At 37.9% G+C, this 17,650-nt stretch overlaps 1 protein-coding gene and 1 non-coding gene across 3 annotated transcripts; both read right to left on the bottom strand.

The window, feature by feature from the left end:
• Positions 1-7,599: 7,599 nt before the first annotated feature.
• Positions 7,600-7,670, bottom strand: Trnag-gcc (transfer RNA glycine (anticodon GCC)). The gene has a single exon. It is a non-coding gene; the product is annotated as a tRNA-Gly (tRNA).
• Positions 7,671-8,672: 1,002 nt separating this feature from the next.
• LOC145897569 (cubilin-like) lies at positions 8,673-17,140 on the bottom strand. 2 transcript variants are annotated; one of them, XM_082985914.1, is made up of 24 exons: positions 17,000-17,140; positions 16,811-16,938; positions 16,299-16,510; positions 16,053-16,203; positions 15,761-15,975; positions 15,481-15,631; positions 15,183-15,397; positions 14,902-15,055; positions 14,604-14,818; positions 14,257-14,407; positions 13,957-14,171; positions 13,577-13,727; positions 13,272-13,498; positions 12,947-13,097; positions 12,649-12,860; positions 12,303-12,468; positions 11,688-12,038; positions 11,091-11,198; positions 10,879-11,015; positions 10,653-10,770; positions 10,161-10,289; positions 9,546-9,812; positions 9,126-9,189; positions 8,673-9,059 (listed from the first exon to the last, which is right to left on the bottom strand). In XM_082985914.1, the coding sequence occupies exons 2-24, from the start codon at positions 16,869-16,871 to the stop codon at positions 8,927-8,929; spliced, it is 3,954 nt and encodes a 1,317-aa protein (XP_082842040.1). In that variant the 5' UTR covers positions 16,872-16,938; positions 17,000-17,140; the 3' UTR covers positions 8,673-8,926. The 2 variants fall into 2 exon arrangements, with proteins under 2 accessions (XP_082842040.1, XP_082842041.1); XM_082985915.1 differs by lacking the exon at positions 17,000-17,140 and having other exon boundaries at positions 16,418-16,510; positions 16,811-16,834.
• Positions 17,141-17,650: the final 510 nt, after the last annotated feature.

A 17,650-nucleotide genomic window follows, 5' to 3' on the forward strand; every position in this document is an offset into this window, starting at 1 on the left:
TCACTGGCTTCACGGGGTATATTGTGGCCAAGGTACACTGGTGCGCAAGCGCACAACTTGTCAGGCGACCTTCACATGCGTAGAGGATCTCCACCACCGTAATCAGACAACGCAGAAGTAATGCCATACTTACGCATAGTAAGGCGGGATCGCCCCACTGCGCAGGCCCTTTATATTTGGCGATCACAGCTCTAATATTCTGATCATAAGGTTCACAGGCTTCGCAGCCAAGGCATTGCAGCCAAGCTGGATCAGCCACTTTTCCCGACAAGTCGGATCGAGATCTGAAAAATCAAGCTCCCGGTGAGGTTTGAACTCACGACCCTGGGCTAACCAGGCTGATCCAGCTTGGCTGCAATGCCTTGGCTGCGAAGCCTGTGAACCTTATGATCAGAATATTAGAGCTGTGATCGCCAAATATAAAGGGCCTGCGCAGTGGGGCGATCCCGCCTTGCTATGCGTAAGCATGGCATTACTTCTGGTTTCTGTGACGTATGTTACACACCGTTTATTTACTGGAAGTTCGATTACTCGACAAATTCGACAGGTTCGCACTCTACAGAAATTTGTGTGAATATTAACGATTATGTGTGAATAAAGCAGCCACTATATTTTTAGTTATATATTTGAGTTGAAATGCTATACTAAATTATAGCGTTAATATTCGCAAAGATTTCTATGTTGCATATAAACATATGTGTTGGATCAAGTTTACTGAAAACTTTGTGTCCCTGTGTATAAGTATCTTCCTTCACATACGGATTAATCATAATTACCATTCTTGCGCCAATTTTATTTAATATTAAAACGTAACTACTAATGCGTATCACTTGCTTATTCATGCTGAACTTCGATTTATTCACAATAGAGATTAGTGATGCTAAACGAAATGTTTCCATAAATATAAATAATATTTAATCAAAATTACTGATCTTGAAAGTGCATCTATTGAATTTTACTGTTCAAAAGTTTACTTGAATGTTTAAAAACATTGTTTTGCAACTTGCAAACATATCTCTACTTTGGTCTGCGTCACCTCTTTTTTTATTTGGACGTCTGTAACGTTTCTGAATCAGCATTTCGTAAGCCTTGGATAGAGCTTTCGAATGTCTTTCATTAGACGAACCATAATCGGGGAATCACATTTATGTATTATGTAAACGTATCGTGAATCGCCAAATCGAAACAAAAATAGGCCGCAGGGGAACGAACTTTTTAATTACTCACAACAAAACTGCAGGTTGCGTAATATTCTGCTGCCAGTACTGAATGTTGTTTGGCCGAACAAGATATAATAATTCTAGATAACTTCATGCGTGACGCCAGTAATGTAACATGGCATATAGGTAAACCTCGGCCCACCAGCGGTTGGCTTAAATTTGTGCCACATCAGATCGTTTATACTGCACTTTAATGTAATTCTAATGCAGGTATTTTCGCTTTTTTTTGCAATATTTTAAACTTATAATTATTATACATTGCTTAGTTCACTGTATACTGCTCGCATGACACGACGGCTAGCCTGTATTTTTTGCAATTACTGGGCCGTGAGACAAAAAACGTCCTGTTTTAACAACAAGTGCACTTGGAAATCGGCAAAATACGATAAAATTCCAAGACGTATTTAACAAATGTTTGTACACATAAATTATTCGTTTCATAGCTAGCTCTGCGCTTCGAAGGCTTGGGTGCTACATTATCCCCACGTTTTCGGTTTTTAGAAATGAACTACAAAAATTTCAAAATGTGATGAAGAAGTGTGAAATGGCCGCTTATATGTCAAAAATAAAAGTTTCTGGGTTTTTGTCGCCGTAGTCAGGTTTGTGATAGTTAGTATATCACACCATATGTCCATGCATACACGATTGCCCCAACAAACACCGCGATGGGAATAGGGGGGCTGGGGATACAGACAAAAGGAGCGTTTGCAGAGTTATGCCCTGCAAAAGGTAAGGAAATTACGTTGAAAGAAATTACGTATTAAGATCTAAACACATTGTTTCTTTATTTTACTGTTAGAAAGATGGATTTAAAACTCCGTACAATTGCAGCCAATTTACCACTGCTTTTGACTTCGCATGGAAGAATTCTGGTGAACAACGAATGCATAATGACGATGAGAATTTTCTGTGTTATTTTTGCAGAAGATTTTCATTTGAAACGTCAATGATCATCGCAAGGATGCAGCATGTTATCATTCGAAGACGTTGCTATATAGAATTTCCGTGATTGTTTGATCAATCATGCTAAAATTTTTGTTGTGGAACGTAGTATCAATGAACACAAGCATACAATAATATGAAATTCCTGTTGCTGCCAGGCATATTGCAATTAAAAATGTACTGATCTTCTGGCATAAACGTACTGTATTTTTACGACGTTTCGTCTGCCATGCCAAAATTTAAAGACATGACAGTATACTCGTTTCAAAATGTGCATCCGGAAGTATAGGCTAAGCAGTGACACCGCAAAAAAACAGGAAAATGCATTTCATGATACTTTGCCTCAAAATTATTGGTCTTTGGTGTTAACAAACATACATTTCTTAACGTAAAAATTATTGAATTAACACCTTTGCGACCACGAAAATTATAGTAACGTACACTCGGATTTCATGCAGAAATTTGCAAGTTCATTATCACTTGGTTGGAAAGACTCTTTTTGGTAAATCCTGTGGTAATCCAGTAAACATATTTTTTTTTATCAATAAAGCGGGTTTGGGAACAGGTCATCAGTAAATATAAAGCAAATCTTTCTCACGACAATTAATTTAAATGTTTGAAACCTAGTTTATCTTGTTCTTTTAGGTAACACTTACATGTTGAAGTTTTACTATTCATACAAACACTAGTGAATTTATGGGGGTCATTTGGCAATACCATAAAGTAACTTACTTCAAAAATATTTTGCAATCCACATTGGATGAAGTGTGTTTAACTAACTTTTAATTTTAAATAAGCTTATTACTATAATGACTCTGTGTCAACGCTTCTATTTTTAATTTTAAATGTTACTAGAACAACTTTGTGTCCACGCTTCTAGTTTTAGAAAACATGTTTCGCTTTTTATTAAAGCATTTTCAGTTCTACAAACAAAATAAACAGAAAAGACATAGTTGGATGCTAAAAATGATAAAACGATAAAACTGACCGAACAGTAGAAACCTCTGGTGCTAACATACTGGACGACGCTCTGATCAGATGTTACAAGTGACCTACTTTTTTATCACCCCAGACATACATTGGTTAATCAGGTGAAGCAACGATAAAAAGATTATTATGTTTGTGACGCGACAGTAGTGAGAGCATTTGGCGCTTGGGGCAGAGGGTAGTGTAAAAGCGTCGCGCGCACAAGTGGTGCCTTCGTTTTTTCAAATGCTGAAGTCAGGCGATTGTTCCAGACGAGCTGTGTCGCTTTGCCCGAAAACGCTTCATAGATTGGGGACATGATGCGTGCTGCGTTTGGTATGAACCTGTGATAGATATTTATCATACCCGCGAATTCCTGGAGCCCCTTGATAGTTGTTGGACGAGGAAAATGCTGGTTGGTTTCACTTTGTGAGGCAGCGGACACGCACCATGCACATTGACTCTGTGACCGAGAAAATCAATTTGGTCGTTGAAGATCAACTAACAAAGAATGGGCTCTTAAAAAGTAGGAGCCGAGCAGTGGCCTGGAGACATCCGCCAAAGCAAAATTCCATTTAAACTTTCCAGCGGGCGAATTTAGCGAGATCAGACGTGAGCCGTACGTCCGAATACTGTTGCCGTTCGCAGCCACAAAGGCTTGCCGGACCTGTTTGGCAGTGGGCATCTTTTCCACGAATAATTGTTTGAACAAAAAACAAGGTTCCTTACTCCCAAGCAACGCCAGCATTTCGTCCATTAGGGCAGTTGGCAGCCGGTCACCCAAAGTTGACATGTGGAGTAGGTGTTGAAATCTTTGCGATGGTGTTAAAGTAAAAGTAGTCAGCAATCGCTCCTTAATTGCTGCGTACTTCTTGCGGCGGTTGTTCAACAAATTAATCAAACGACTTGATGTGTTCTGTTCGAGAGCTGACACTTCCTAAAAGTATTTTGTTCCGTCAGCTGAGCTTCCGCTTGTTGGAACCAAACATGTGGTTGCGACATCCAAAACGTGCGAAGCTTAATAGCCACAGCGTTCTGACTATAACAGCCTTCCATCATCAGCATGTTATCATTCGAAGACGTTGCTATATAGAATTTCCGTGATTGTTTGATCAATCATGCTAAAATTTTTGTTGTGGAACGTAGTATCAATGAACACAAGCATACAATAATATGAAATTCCTGTTGCTGCCAGGCATATTGCAATTAAAAATGTACTGATCTTCTGGCATAAACGTACTGTATTTTTACGACGTTTCGTCTGCCATGCGGCGAGACTTCATCAGGTACGTTTATGCCAGAAGATCAGTACATTTTTAATTGCAATTATTACCCGGATATGATGCAGGCCTAAATGTAGAGTGAGTCGCTTTCGAAGTAAACTGGGCCACAACGTTGGGGAAATTCTGTCTCGCAAGTCTCATGTAGTACTGTCTAGTTTTTAAGTCGTGGATTAGGCTAACGCAAGAGTCGCGTAGTTCCAGTAAATTTCAATGGATATCTTTATACATGCAACCACTTCCATCAATCATTTCAGCAACTTCTTGTCACAAAGAAATCCAACAGAACGCATTTATACCGGAAAAGCAAAGTCTTCGCTTTCTCCAGAGACAAAAACACGTTGAAATGGAATGGTTTCAGTACTTCTTTCCAATTCGTTTGAAGGTTTTGTGTGCATCGTATGTTGAGGTTCTGAAGACTGCGTTTCCGCCTCTTCAATTTCCACTACGCTCATTCGCTCGGGTTTATGCAAGTTGTTTACAGATTCCCGAAAATCAAATTTATTTCACCCAATTATTTCACATATATTGTTACAAAAATAAACGATTTTATCGTGTTTTTAATTGCAAAAAAAGTCAGGACCGAATTTGTTTAAATTTATTAAAACTTACGTGGGGAAAGTCTGCGATAGGTCTGGATCGGCAACAATGGGAATTATACTTGGTCTGGGCCAACTTGTCACCAGGTTCGGATCCAACACTTATTGAAGCTCTGTGCTTTTGCATACGACGCCTCGCCTGTTCAGATTCCAACTCTATAGGCTTCTCATTTCCCATTTCAACGTGTCGCTTGGTTTCCATCTTAAGGTCCTCCTGGAAGGCACTTGTTAAAGTAAACAATGACTTTTATTTTGAATTAAAATTTAAATACAATAAAATTCACAACTAACTGCAACACCAATAAAGCAATCTTCAGTTTAGGGGAAATTTGATTTCGCTTCCCTTATAATCTCTTATCTTGTATATTTGCAGGTGCATTGTAGTCTGAAGTTACAGTCGACCATGCACGTGTATAAACCTAGTACAGCATTTTAAATTCTTGTTTATTCTCCTGCCCCAAACACTCAGTCAAAAAGAAATCGCTCGTCTTTAAATATTTGTTAGCTTAACACAGTTGATTTCAGCTGGGAGTCTGCAAAACATTTTTAATGCTGGGTCCGCTAATAAATAATAATCCACAAAGTTCAGTTGCTGTTCAACGTTTTTAAGCAAAAGTATTGTTTGCAAAACTGCCCCATTGGTATAAAACAACAATAAAAAAATGTTATTTAACACCTCTATACCAACCAGCGATCTTTTTTATTCATTTTTATTTTTACCATAAAGAGACGTTCAGCGATTTCTGAAAGCCGTTTCGTGTACTGTTCCTCATCGGTAAGAATCACACTGCTTCCTGCTGTCTCTTCAACCTGTGCAGCAAGAATGCGCACAATATCATTTGCCAGGGCAGCCGAAGCTGTTTTTCCAATATCATCACAGCTTGATGTGGTGGGTGAAGCAAGAAATAGAGTCTTATTTTCTGAAAAAAATATCAACTGTTGTGTTATAGTGCCCGTAAAGTAAATGTCAATTTGTTAATTCGTGCTTATTGTAGCATCATAGTGCCTTTTTTACTTTTTGCACCAGTGCTTTACATTGTAACAATAAAGACTGATTAGTCGTCTAGTTCAGGGATCACTAAGGGCTTCGCGAACCTGCGGGGGTCGCACGGCGAATTTCATGGATTGCGAAGATTACGGTAACGTGCTATTTCACACGCCACGTATTCGTATGCATTCTTGTATGTTCCCTAAGTTCTAGAAGTTTTCAGTAGACGCCAAAAAGTATTAGAGTCTATAGCTCTGGCCTAGTTAACACAGCTATCCACTAATTAACACAGCTACCCACTAATTAACACAGCTATCCACTAGTTACCACAACTATCTACTATTTAACACAGCTATTCACCGGTTAACACAGCTATCCACCAGTTAACACAACTATCCACAAGTTAACATAACTTTCCAGCTAAAAGGCTAAACTATCCACTAAAGGCTAAAAAAGTGAACACCACATAGCACAGATACCACTGTTAGTCTTACAATAAGACCACAAGTCGAGATGAGATAACCTACCGGTTTGAACTTTTGTTCGAGATAAGCAGTTACCCATGTTTTTAATCAAATATTTTGATAAAAAAATTCAGAATCTTTTCTGTAGCCCAAAACCAATTGTTTGCAAAAAATCGTTTCTTTCGTCATAGTTACCTAAAGTCAATTGAGGTAGAAATAGGTATTGTGCCAATCAGGCAAGATATGTTCGCACGGTTCCATAATTCCCTACACGACTCAACTCAACAAAAATATCAGCACGCTCACTTGGATTCTGAAAGTTAGTTATTACTCGCTCGATCGGTAAAGACTATAGTTTCTCGCTCCCTCGGTTATCAGTTCGCCCAGTGGTCACTATGATAGCCGCCTGGCATCGCAACACGTGTTTCTACTTGCTTATACGGCGTCAGATTAGTAGTAGATTTTAAAGAACACTCCAAGCAAACTTGGAACACTTTGATTGCCAGATCTGAACAATTGCTATGGGTCCGAGAGTAAAGACAATTTAGAATCAGTACAAATTGCGCTCCATTGACATAGTAGACGCCGACAGTCATTCTTGGATAGGCTATATGGGGGCGGAAATGAACCCGAAAAGTTAAGCGAATTTGAGCACTTTATTTTTGTGAAACGGAGCTTAATCTGAACCTGTTGTTGTTTATCTGACAACCCGAACCGGAATTGAAAGATCAAACAAACCTACTATGGTATGTCGTCACATTCCTTGTCAACATTTGCAGCATCGTTTGTCAAACAAAACGTTTGAAATCCATAGTCGCTTGCACAATATAATTTTACGGGTCTCGAACCTTGCGTTATTAGTACAACGCTCTAATCTAACCAACTGAGCTAACCGGCCTCACGTAAAGCCATCTTCTATTTGAGATTGCATTCAGAGAATATATGTGAAGAGGTTTCTTTATGAGAAGTGTTCTCCTTTCTCAAATAAAATTAATTCCTTTGAAACTGTTTTTCCAACCGCGTGTTCCCTCTTTGAAGTAGTAAGGAAGGCGCAATGGGTGCAGAAGACAAACAGGATGAAAATGAATGTATACTCGATATTTAAAATAGCATTGAATCCAACGAAACAAACTTCAAATTTGCATTGGCCGGGAAACGAACTCGAGCCTCCCGCGTGGCAGGCGAGAATTCTACCACTGAACTACCAATGCTAAGCTTTCAAAACCGGGAAAGCCAGGAACCCTGAAACTTTTGGAAATTCCTCTACCCGGGATTGGAGCAGGGACGTTTAAATCTTCAATCTAAGGTTTTCCTGCAACTACAGATTTTCTCACATTACATCGAAACTACTCATGCGTATTACATGGTTATTCATGCTGAACGTTAATCGTAACTAATAGAGATCAGTATAGTGGCCTACCGTATGTGTGCAACATATAAACAAATCAGGGATTTAAATGGAATCGAAAACGGTTATTAATCTACAAATAGAATTAAATAGCTTTTGAAAAGTATTCCACAAATGCAAAGCGATATGAAAAGTTTCTTGCTGTCTGTGTAGTTGCACATTGACCACTCTCTGGTCGGCTGAACAACAAGACTATTTATTCCACTTTGTGGTCACTTTGCAGTCGACATCGATCTGTAATGTACTAAACTTGTTGTGAACTACCATGCATCTCATCGTTATTGCCTCATGAGTACATAAAATAAAATTTTATACTGACCGTGACTAAAATATTTTTTTTACCGCACTGGTATTTGAACCCATATCAGGTTTGGCTTATTTCTCATAAATAACGACAATAGAATAGAATTTCTCGCTACAGCGAATATACAAACGGTGCGTGGTATTTATCGACTGATATGCAAATTTATGACGCCATTAAAAATTCGAATTCGACCGAATAAGGGTTGCAGGTATTCGGATTAGTAAAATCCCATTCTTTTTAGGGTAAGGTGATCTCTGATATTTATAAATGAACATGTTTTCTCCCGCTAATGTTATCTCTTCCCGAATTGTCAGTGGAGCAAAATGTAATTTTAGCTCAAATATATTCAGCAGCAAATCCATCAATAGAGAACAAAAATGTTGATTTTTCTACAGTTGGAAACTGTGACGTTTATTTCGCATACGCAAGCATTTTGATATTTCTTACAATAATCATTCGTAGCGTTTTTGACTTTTTTCATTTCATGGAAAGCAACCAGTAAGAATAAACACAAGACTATGAACAGAATCAATTGAAAATAATCAATACGAGGAAATACAGTGCATGGCGTCATATGTGACGTCAATAGTGCTTTAAAGCAGTTTTAAGTGGTTCTGCAACTCCAGAACCTGCAAATGTTTGTGACTAAAACAATGATTGCATTCTGCGATGTCATCTATCCACGTTTTTACATTGTTCGGTGACGCCAGGTTGATTTGAGGGCAAGGAGATCACGTGATAACGATATACTGATATCAGATTATTATTTCGTAATGTCCCTCGTCCTCCGGTAGAGCTGCAGGACCAGCCCTGAGGTTCAGATAAACACTTTCGACAGCAGAGAACTCGGCTTCTCGTCCAGGTGGTAATCGACGTTGATCATTTACGCTGCAACAAGGGTTACGTCATCACTCGAACACAAGCGAAACATGATTACAAAGATTTAATCCTCACTACATGGGTTGTGTTTTTGGGGTCTCGACTGTTGCAACCATCTCCGTTCCTTCGGGTTTCGCGACTGCACAAAAACATATAGGTCGTGAAATGAGGAAGAAAGTGGCGTATTTTCTTTGCATAGTCGCGTCGATTCGAACAAGTTACAATCCTTGCATGCTGTGAGGGTGGATATGAGCAACTTAAACGCTGGGAAAAAGGGAGCCTGGCACAGTGCTTGCAGCAATATGGTATCGGTGAGGAAATGCCGTCATATCTACCGACAACAATAGAACGTGGACAAGAAACCGAAATATCAAGATAAGATTTCGCAAATATAATCGCCAAGCTCAATTGTTTATTCTCCGGTGATTTCTAATAGGCGCAACAGAAGCGAACCCAGCGATTAAAACTACAATCATACGTAAGTTAAATACTTACTTCTTCTGGAGGCTGCAAGGCGATGACGTCGAACACCAACAATCACACCCGCTACTATTATAACAACACACACAACCAACACTATTGGTAGAATGATAACAAGTATAGAATGTAATTTATTTTTGTCAGGGGAATTGTTTACAAAAGTTGGTGATTCGTATTTTAGTGTCAGCTCTATTGTGTGCGCAGCATTAAACGGAGGTCCGGAGATGATTTTATTGGACGTGAGGTTCGAAGTTACCACCACGTTTTTCGTGGTTGTTCCTCCTGTAATAAAATCGATTTCTTAACAAGTGGCATTTGACATAGTGTGAGTGCAACATTTGTGAGGCAGTTACAGTTTGTTTAAAAATTATAAAATTGTTTTATATGAGTTAACTTTTAACCAATAATGACTCATATTATTGCCTTGTCTGCTGTCTGAAATCTCATCAAAATAAGTGATGACAAAAAAAAATTGGTTACTGGGCTATACTAATAAGTTCAATGGTTCTGAGGAACTTTTCAGTTTTCCAGCGTGTTTTACCACAAAAAAATAGGCCTTTATAACGTGCTTTGAAATTAAAGTAGTGTCTCGTGATGGGACAAATACATAAATGTTTGCTTCGAACAAACCTGGCTTGGTAACTTGCACTTTACCATTTCCTGCTGTTGGTGGATTCGATGTGAATCCCAAGCTGACAAATGTTTCCTGGTGCAAGGTGACACTTTTTCGAATTACTTTGTCATGAATTATGGGCGGATCTGCAAGGAATGATAAGAATTTTAAAAGATCCCGAAACCAAGTTTCGTGACAAGTATTACTTTGAACAGTATTTTGAACAGGGTTCGTTTTTTCTGTACGGTCATGATACGGAGCAATAATCAATATGATAAACACCAGACATTAATCAAACACAAAGCGAGGAAGTTACGATAAAACAAACCCAATTTATGAAACGAGCTTTCTATAAAAAAAATGCGAAACCGAAAATGAGTAATTTGGAAACAACCCAGAGAATCTCCACACAACAATGGTGATATCCTAAAAATAGTTCTGCCCACAATACTTGGTTGCGAAAGCGATTTTTTTGATTGATACTGTTCAAGGGTGACGAGTTTCCTTACATTGAACGTCAAGTTTCACATATCTTGATGTCGATTGTTTGTGTTCCTTGGAGTTTTGGTAACACGACACCAAGGTACCGTGGTCTGAAGCCGTCACTTGAATGAACGCAAATGCGAACTGAAACGAAATGTATAATTTACTTAATTTATTTAAACTTTGTTCTGAAATCAGTTCACATTTGTGCATAAGTTAGTAACATAGGTTTAATCTAAATCATAAACATACTTCTTTGCCCCAATACACTTGGTTGCCCACGCTTATATAAACAGAATTCATGTCATCGCTCAATTTCTTGCAATAAAACAGAGCTTTTCCCTCGATCAACGTAGTTGTGTTGGATGAGTTGATATCCACAAACAAACCTGTAAAATTCCCCATTAATTAAAAGAAAATGCTAATTATCAAATATTCGGCAATCCCAAATATATTAAAGTCACCTTTCCAACACGATTCATTGTTCAATCCGGCAGTCGCCTGGTTTTTGTAAAACCAGTTTTTCTGGTTTGCTGGTTGAACAATCGTGAGATTTGGGAGATGTAGGCAATCTATAATGTAAGAAAAATGTCAATATCTTATTCGTGCATTTTGCGAACTAGGCAACCACCAATAGGGCGGACCATAATGGGTCGCATAATTTGCCTGGTGATTACGCATCGAGGTTGACATTTCCAATTGGTTCGTTAAAACATTGTTATCTACCATAGCAATTTAATACACAACGATTTGGCGAACCAAGGTAACCTTCGCGTGCTGTCGATCATGATATGTCTTTATATGTAAATTCAACACGGCGATTATGCCGACAGCTCAGATAGTTGATGTTTCCGAATTAAAGATCAACTAACTGAGCTGTCTGCATGATGGTTGTATTAAACTTTTTTTTTGGTAGCAGTAAGTGGTTCAATGGCAGTAAAAGAAACTGAAACTTGCCTATGGCGCCAAATAAGCTTACATGTGGCCTACTGAAGGCCAACTGACACATAGGCATCAGTGCATTCGTCCGAAATATTATTTACGGGCATCAAACAACTCACTTTCATCAGAATTTCCTTGACTCCTTATCGTTGCATCGTTGTAACGACAAAAGGCAATTTCGCGAAAACTGCTGCCAAATAGTTCCGAAGACAGTATTGTTACATTTGGCGTTTTATCCACGTCCACTCTCATATCGTTGCTTGGAGTTTTAAAAGTAACATTAGGACAGAAACTTGCCACGACCTTGCTTACATTTAAGTTTTTTGCAATCAAATATAATTTTAGCTCGTCAGGTTCGCATCCACGATACGACAGAGTGGAGGAAACCGTGCTGTTCAGGACCCCCCCAGCCCATGAAGAAGTCGTATTGATGAAACTTTCATTTGACTTGAAATCAGTCCAACATTTTACTGCAAAAGCATATTATGTCATATATAAGGTCAAGAAATTTTGGGCACGGCATTAAATACCATCCACAACTTGACGCAAACTGTTTAGGATTACATTATGAACTCAGGGTTTGACGTTATTGCACAATTTAATGCTGCAGTGTATATATTGCAAAAACACGTAGAGAAATGAAACAGCTCAAAACCAAGTTACAGTGGTAGCAACCCAACCAAATATACCTCAGAAATATTAACTTCATCATCATCTAATATTCGTATTCCTACCTGCTTTGTATCCAATGGAGAAACCTGGGTTTGTTCCAACGGAAGAAGTAAATCTATATGAAGTAAACGTAAGTCGAACTGCATTGTTAGGTGATGTGAAATTGAAACCAGGTTGCAGATTTCCATGATAATAATCCAACCGCGTTTTTAAGTCCTTGTCGTAAACCTGTTATTATTTTTAATTTATGTTTAGTACACAAAAGATAAAAATGCAGTAGGTAAAATATTCAAAGCAACACTCTTAGATGAAAACGTTACGTGCTTTAGGGTGGACATAATTAAAACAACTGCTGACAACAAAAGTAAACACATAACTAAAAAAATATTCCAGTTACTTTTATCTAACCTGCAGTTTGTCACCACGAGACTTAGTTGAAAACGAAACAACCTCGAACAAGATCACATGATTTGTTGGTGCTTCGATAAACCACTCGCAATCTTCAAGATATTTATATTTACCAGGCCAACCTGGTGACGTCAAATGTTTCGTTACATCAACGTATGCTATGCGGTTTCTTTCGCCGCATCGATGCAAAGGTGTATACAAACCTGATGCAACTGCAAGAAAACAATAAATACTTCACTTTGTAATCATGTTGTGTTTTAGTGATAAATTCGGCTACAACCAACATTGGTCTTCCTACCTGCTTTATATTCAATGGAGAAACCTGGGTGTGCCCTATAACTATGCGAAGTAAATGTAAGTCGAACTACATTGTTGGGTGATGTGAAATTAAATGGTTGCAAAATTCCACAATAATAATCCAACCGTGTTTTCCCGTCCTTGTCGTAAACCTGTTATTGTTATGAGGTCATCATTAGTACATGACAGTTAAAAAAACAAGAAAACCAAAATACGTAAAATTCTTTGTTGAAAACGCTACAGGCTCCTCTTTAAGATAGGCCTCGTTAAAACAACTGTTCAATGATAAAAAAAGTACACACAAAAAAAGGCTATTTTAATCTAACCTGCAGTTGATCATTATAGCAACCAGTTGAAAACGAAACAACCTCGAACAAGATCACGTAATATGTTGGAGCTTCGATAAACCACTCACAGTCTTCATTGTAGTTATAGTTACCAGGCCAACCTGGTGAGGTCAGACGTTTCGTCACACCGACGTTTGCTGTGTGGTTTCTTTCTCCGCAACTACAACCTGGTTGAAGTGTTGTGTATACACCAGGAAGTGCTGAAACTAGTTTAAATTCCGAGATTGGAATTTGACAGGAAATGGTTTGTTTTACAATAGGGTTGGAAACTGATGTCCACCAACCAGCTTTGAAGCTAAGCATGAAGCCTTCTTGGGTTCCCATGCGGCTAGATGTAAACCTCAATCGCGCAACATGTTTTAATGACGTAAAGTTGAAACGCGGCAATTTTCCTGAAAACTTCACAATTGGATATGGACCACTGTCATTGTAAATCTGTCAATGAAATTGATTATTTCCATTCGCATTCTTCATAAAACATATAGAGCATTCTAAATACAAATATAGACTATGAAATCGGAACTAGAGGATTGTACTAATTAGCTCAAAAACAAGAAAAAATATTAGAAGTGATTTTTCTTTAATCAAAACAATGTAGGACTTCGACGTGTTTTGTTATAGTCCTGGTAAGTACGCGTTTCACCACATTTAAAAAAAATCTAACCTTCAGATAATCGCAACATGGGTGGGTTGAAAACGAAATAACTTCGAACAAGATCACGTGGTTTATGGGAGCTTCGATAAACCACTCGCATTCTTCGTGGTATTTATAGTTACCAAGCCAACCCGGTGACGTCAAACGTTTCGTCACATCAAAGTATGCTGTGCGGTTTCTTTCGCCGCATCGGTTTTGCAAAGGTGGATACAAACCAGGCAAAACTACAAAAAAATAATAAATATTTCACTTTGTAAACATGTTGGCTTTTAGTGATAACATGTGAAACAACTAACATTGGTCGCGAACCTGCTTTATATTCAATGTTGAAACCTGGGCCTGTTATATAAGTCTCTGAAGTAAACGTAAGTCGAAAAACATTGTTTGGTGATGTGAAATAGAATGGTGAGAGATTTCCATAATAATAATCCAACCGCGTATTCCCGTCCTTGTCGTAAACCTGTTATTGATTGGAATTAAGATTTGATAAACCACGGATAAAAATGTAACAAGTAAAAATAACATAAGCAATAGTCTTTGTTAAAAAAACCTTATGTGGTTTAGTTTAGGATTGGCCCAGATAAAAACAACTATAACACAATCATAATAAAAGTAAAAACAAAACTTCATGTTTTTCCCGGTTCTTTTCATCTAACCTGTAGTTGATTCTCATAAAAACGTGTTGCAAACAAAACAAACTTGAACAAGATCACGTGATTTGTGGGAGCTTCGACAAACCACTCGCAGTATTCATTGTATTTGAAGTTACCAGGCCAACCAGGTGACGTCAGACGTTGCATCACACCGACGTTTGCTGTGCGGTTTCTTTCGCCGCAACGGTTTTGCAAAGGTGGATACAAACCGGTTAAAACTAGAAGAAATCAATTAATATTTCACTTAGTAATGTTTTGTCTTAGTGAGTACTTATGAAACAAGCAGTATTGGTATTCCTACCTGCTTTATATTCAATTAAGAAACCTGGGTTTGTTTTAAATCTATATGAAGTAAACGTAAGTCGAACTACATTGTTGGGTGATGTAAAATTCAAACCAGGTGGCAAATTTCCATCAAAAAAATCCAACCGCGTTTCATCATCCTTGTCGTAAACCTGTTATTGTTATGAGTTCATCTTTAGTACACGTTAGATAAAAATGCAACGAGAAAAAAACGAAAGCAACTATGATAATATAAGGGATTACAAAACTAAATAATTCTTCCGGTTCTTTTCATCTAACCTGCAGTTTGTCGTTTCTGTAATAAATTGAAAACGAAACCACTTTGAACAAGATCACGTGATTTGTAGGTGCTTCGATAAACCACTCGCATTCTTCATTGTTTTTGTAATTACCAGGCCAACCTGGAGACGTCAGATTTTTCGTCACATCAACGTTTGCTGTGCGGTTTCTATCACCGCATCGGTTTTGCAAAGGTGGATGCAAACCTGATGCAACTGCAAGAAAACAAGAAATATTTCACTCAAACATGCTGTGTTTTAGTAAATAATTATGCAACAACCAACATTGGTCTTCCTACCTGCTTTATATTCAATGGAAAAACCTGGGTATGTTTCATAAATATCTGAAGTAAATCTAAGTCGAACTACATTGTTGGGTGATGTGAAATTGAATGGTGACAGCTTTCCATAAAAATAATCCAACCGCGTTTGTCTGTCCTTGTCGTAAACCTGTTATTGTTTTGATTTCATCTTTAGTACACGACAGATTAAAATGCAACAAGAAAAAAATCAAAAGCAACTATGATAATAAAAGTAATTACAAAAGTACATAATTTTTTTCCGTTTTTTTAATCTAACCTGTAGTTTATCCTCAAAATCAACAGTTGAAAACGAAACCACTTTGAACAAGATCACGTGATTTGTGGGTGCTTCGATAAACCACTCGCAATCTTCATTGTTTTTGTAATAACCAGGCCAACCGGGAGACATCAGATTTTTCATCACATCAACGTATGCTGTGCGGTTTCTTTCGCCGCATCGGTTTTGCAAAGGTGGATACAAACCAGAAAAAACTAAAAGAAAACAATTATTGTTTCACTAAAACATGTTTAGTGATAAAATCCGAAATATGCAGCATTGGTCGTCTTACCTGCTTTATATTCAATGGAGAAACCTGGGTTTGATCGAATAAAACGTGAAGTAAACGTAAGTCGAACTACATTGTTCGGTGATGTGAAATCGAATGGTGACAGAATTCCATAATAATAGTCCAACCGTGTTTTCCCGTCCTTGTCGTAAACCTGTTATTGTTTGGAGTTCATCATTAGTACAAGACAGATAAAAATGCAACAAGAAAAAAACAAAAGCAATTTTGATTAAAAAGTTTACATATAACCTGCAGTTTGTCCCATATTTCTGTTGAAAACGAAACCACTCGGAACAAGATCATTTGATTTTTGGGTGCTTCGATAAACCACTCGCAGTTTTCATTGTTTTTACAGTTACCATACCAACCTGCTGACGTCAGACGTTTTGTCACACCAAAGTTTGCTGTGCGGTTTCTTTCGCCGCATCGATTTTGCAAAGGTCGATATAAACCAGATAGAACTAGAAGAAGAAAGTCAATATTTACTCAATAAACATGTTGTGTTTTTTTTTCAGAAGCAACCAACATTCGCTGCAACGAGTTACCCGACCTGCAAGTATTAAAAACTTACAGTTTGGTGAATTTTTCTCATAAATGTGACAAAGTTTTAAAGTGAAAAGTACGTGAGCTCTCATTTGTCAACATAATAAAGTTATACATTTATAATATAAATGCACGCTTCGTTATTTGTTGACAATTGTATTGAAACGAAAATTATTTTTTGAGTTTATTGTTGTTTGTGTCCTAAATATTACACGAACCTGGAGAGCAAACCTGAAATAATCCCAACACAACAAATTGCAGAAGAATTGTTCGAATCATTACCAGATATTCCCTGGCTGCATCGGCAGTATATACATGTAATTTATTATCGTATTTTCTTCTTTGGCTTAAAAGAAAACTTTCGGTTAGTTTTAAAGTTATACCAACCATTCGCAAAAAAGACTTACCATCAGACAAATCACAATCCAAGGTAATGTTTTTATGAACCCGATATTCACGACGTGATATATGTTGCGCAACAACAATCGAAACACTGCAAGGAGGCTTTCGACCTATATGCAACAAAATAGCTGTGCAAGCGACAAACCAATGGCAGCGACCAAAATAATCAAAAGTTAGCAGTCTTTGAAGCCAGTTCAGTGGAGACGTTTTATAGATGGAGAAGCGATGACATCATATCCGTTATTGCATTCTCCCTTTTTCTAATGCCGATGGCACCTCTAAGGTTTTTACCTACCTCACCCCGATTAAACAGTTTATTATCAGGCTGTGGGAATAAATCCCAAGCCGGCGAATAGCTTGTAGAGTCTCAGTAATAATAGCAGTGTAACAGTAATACGATGAAACAAGTAGAATCGAATGGAATCAAATAGAATGAATTTACCGGTCTAAACTGGGCTTTTTAAAGCTCTCCAAACTGAGAGCTGATTGGTCAAAAATCGCACGTGATATCACGAACCGCTCGAAGTAATATAATACAAGAACATAGATGTGATGTGACCTAAGCATAGGAGAACATTTTATGTGGCAAACAGGATGTTAAATGAATCACTTTACTCGAGAACATTCGATGGTTAAATCATTTGGGTCACATTATG

The sequence above is a fragment of the Ascidia mentula genome, chromosome 4 (assembly GCF_947561715.1).
Source record: "Ascidia mentula chromosome 4, kaAscMent1.1, whole genome shotgun sequence".
NCBI classification, from domain to species: domain Eukaryota; kingdom Metazoa; phylum Chordata; class Ascidiacea; order Phlebobranchia; family Ascidiidae; genus Ascidia; species Ascidia mentula.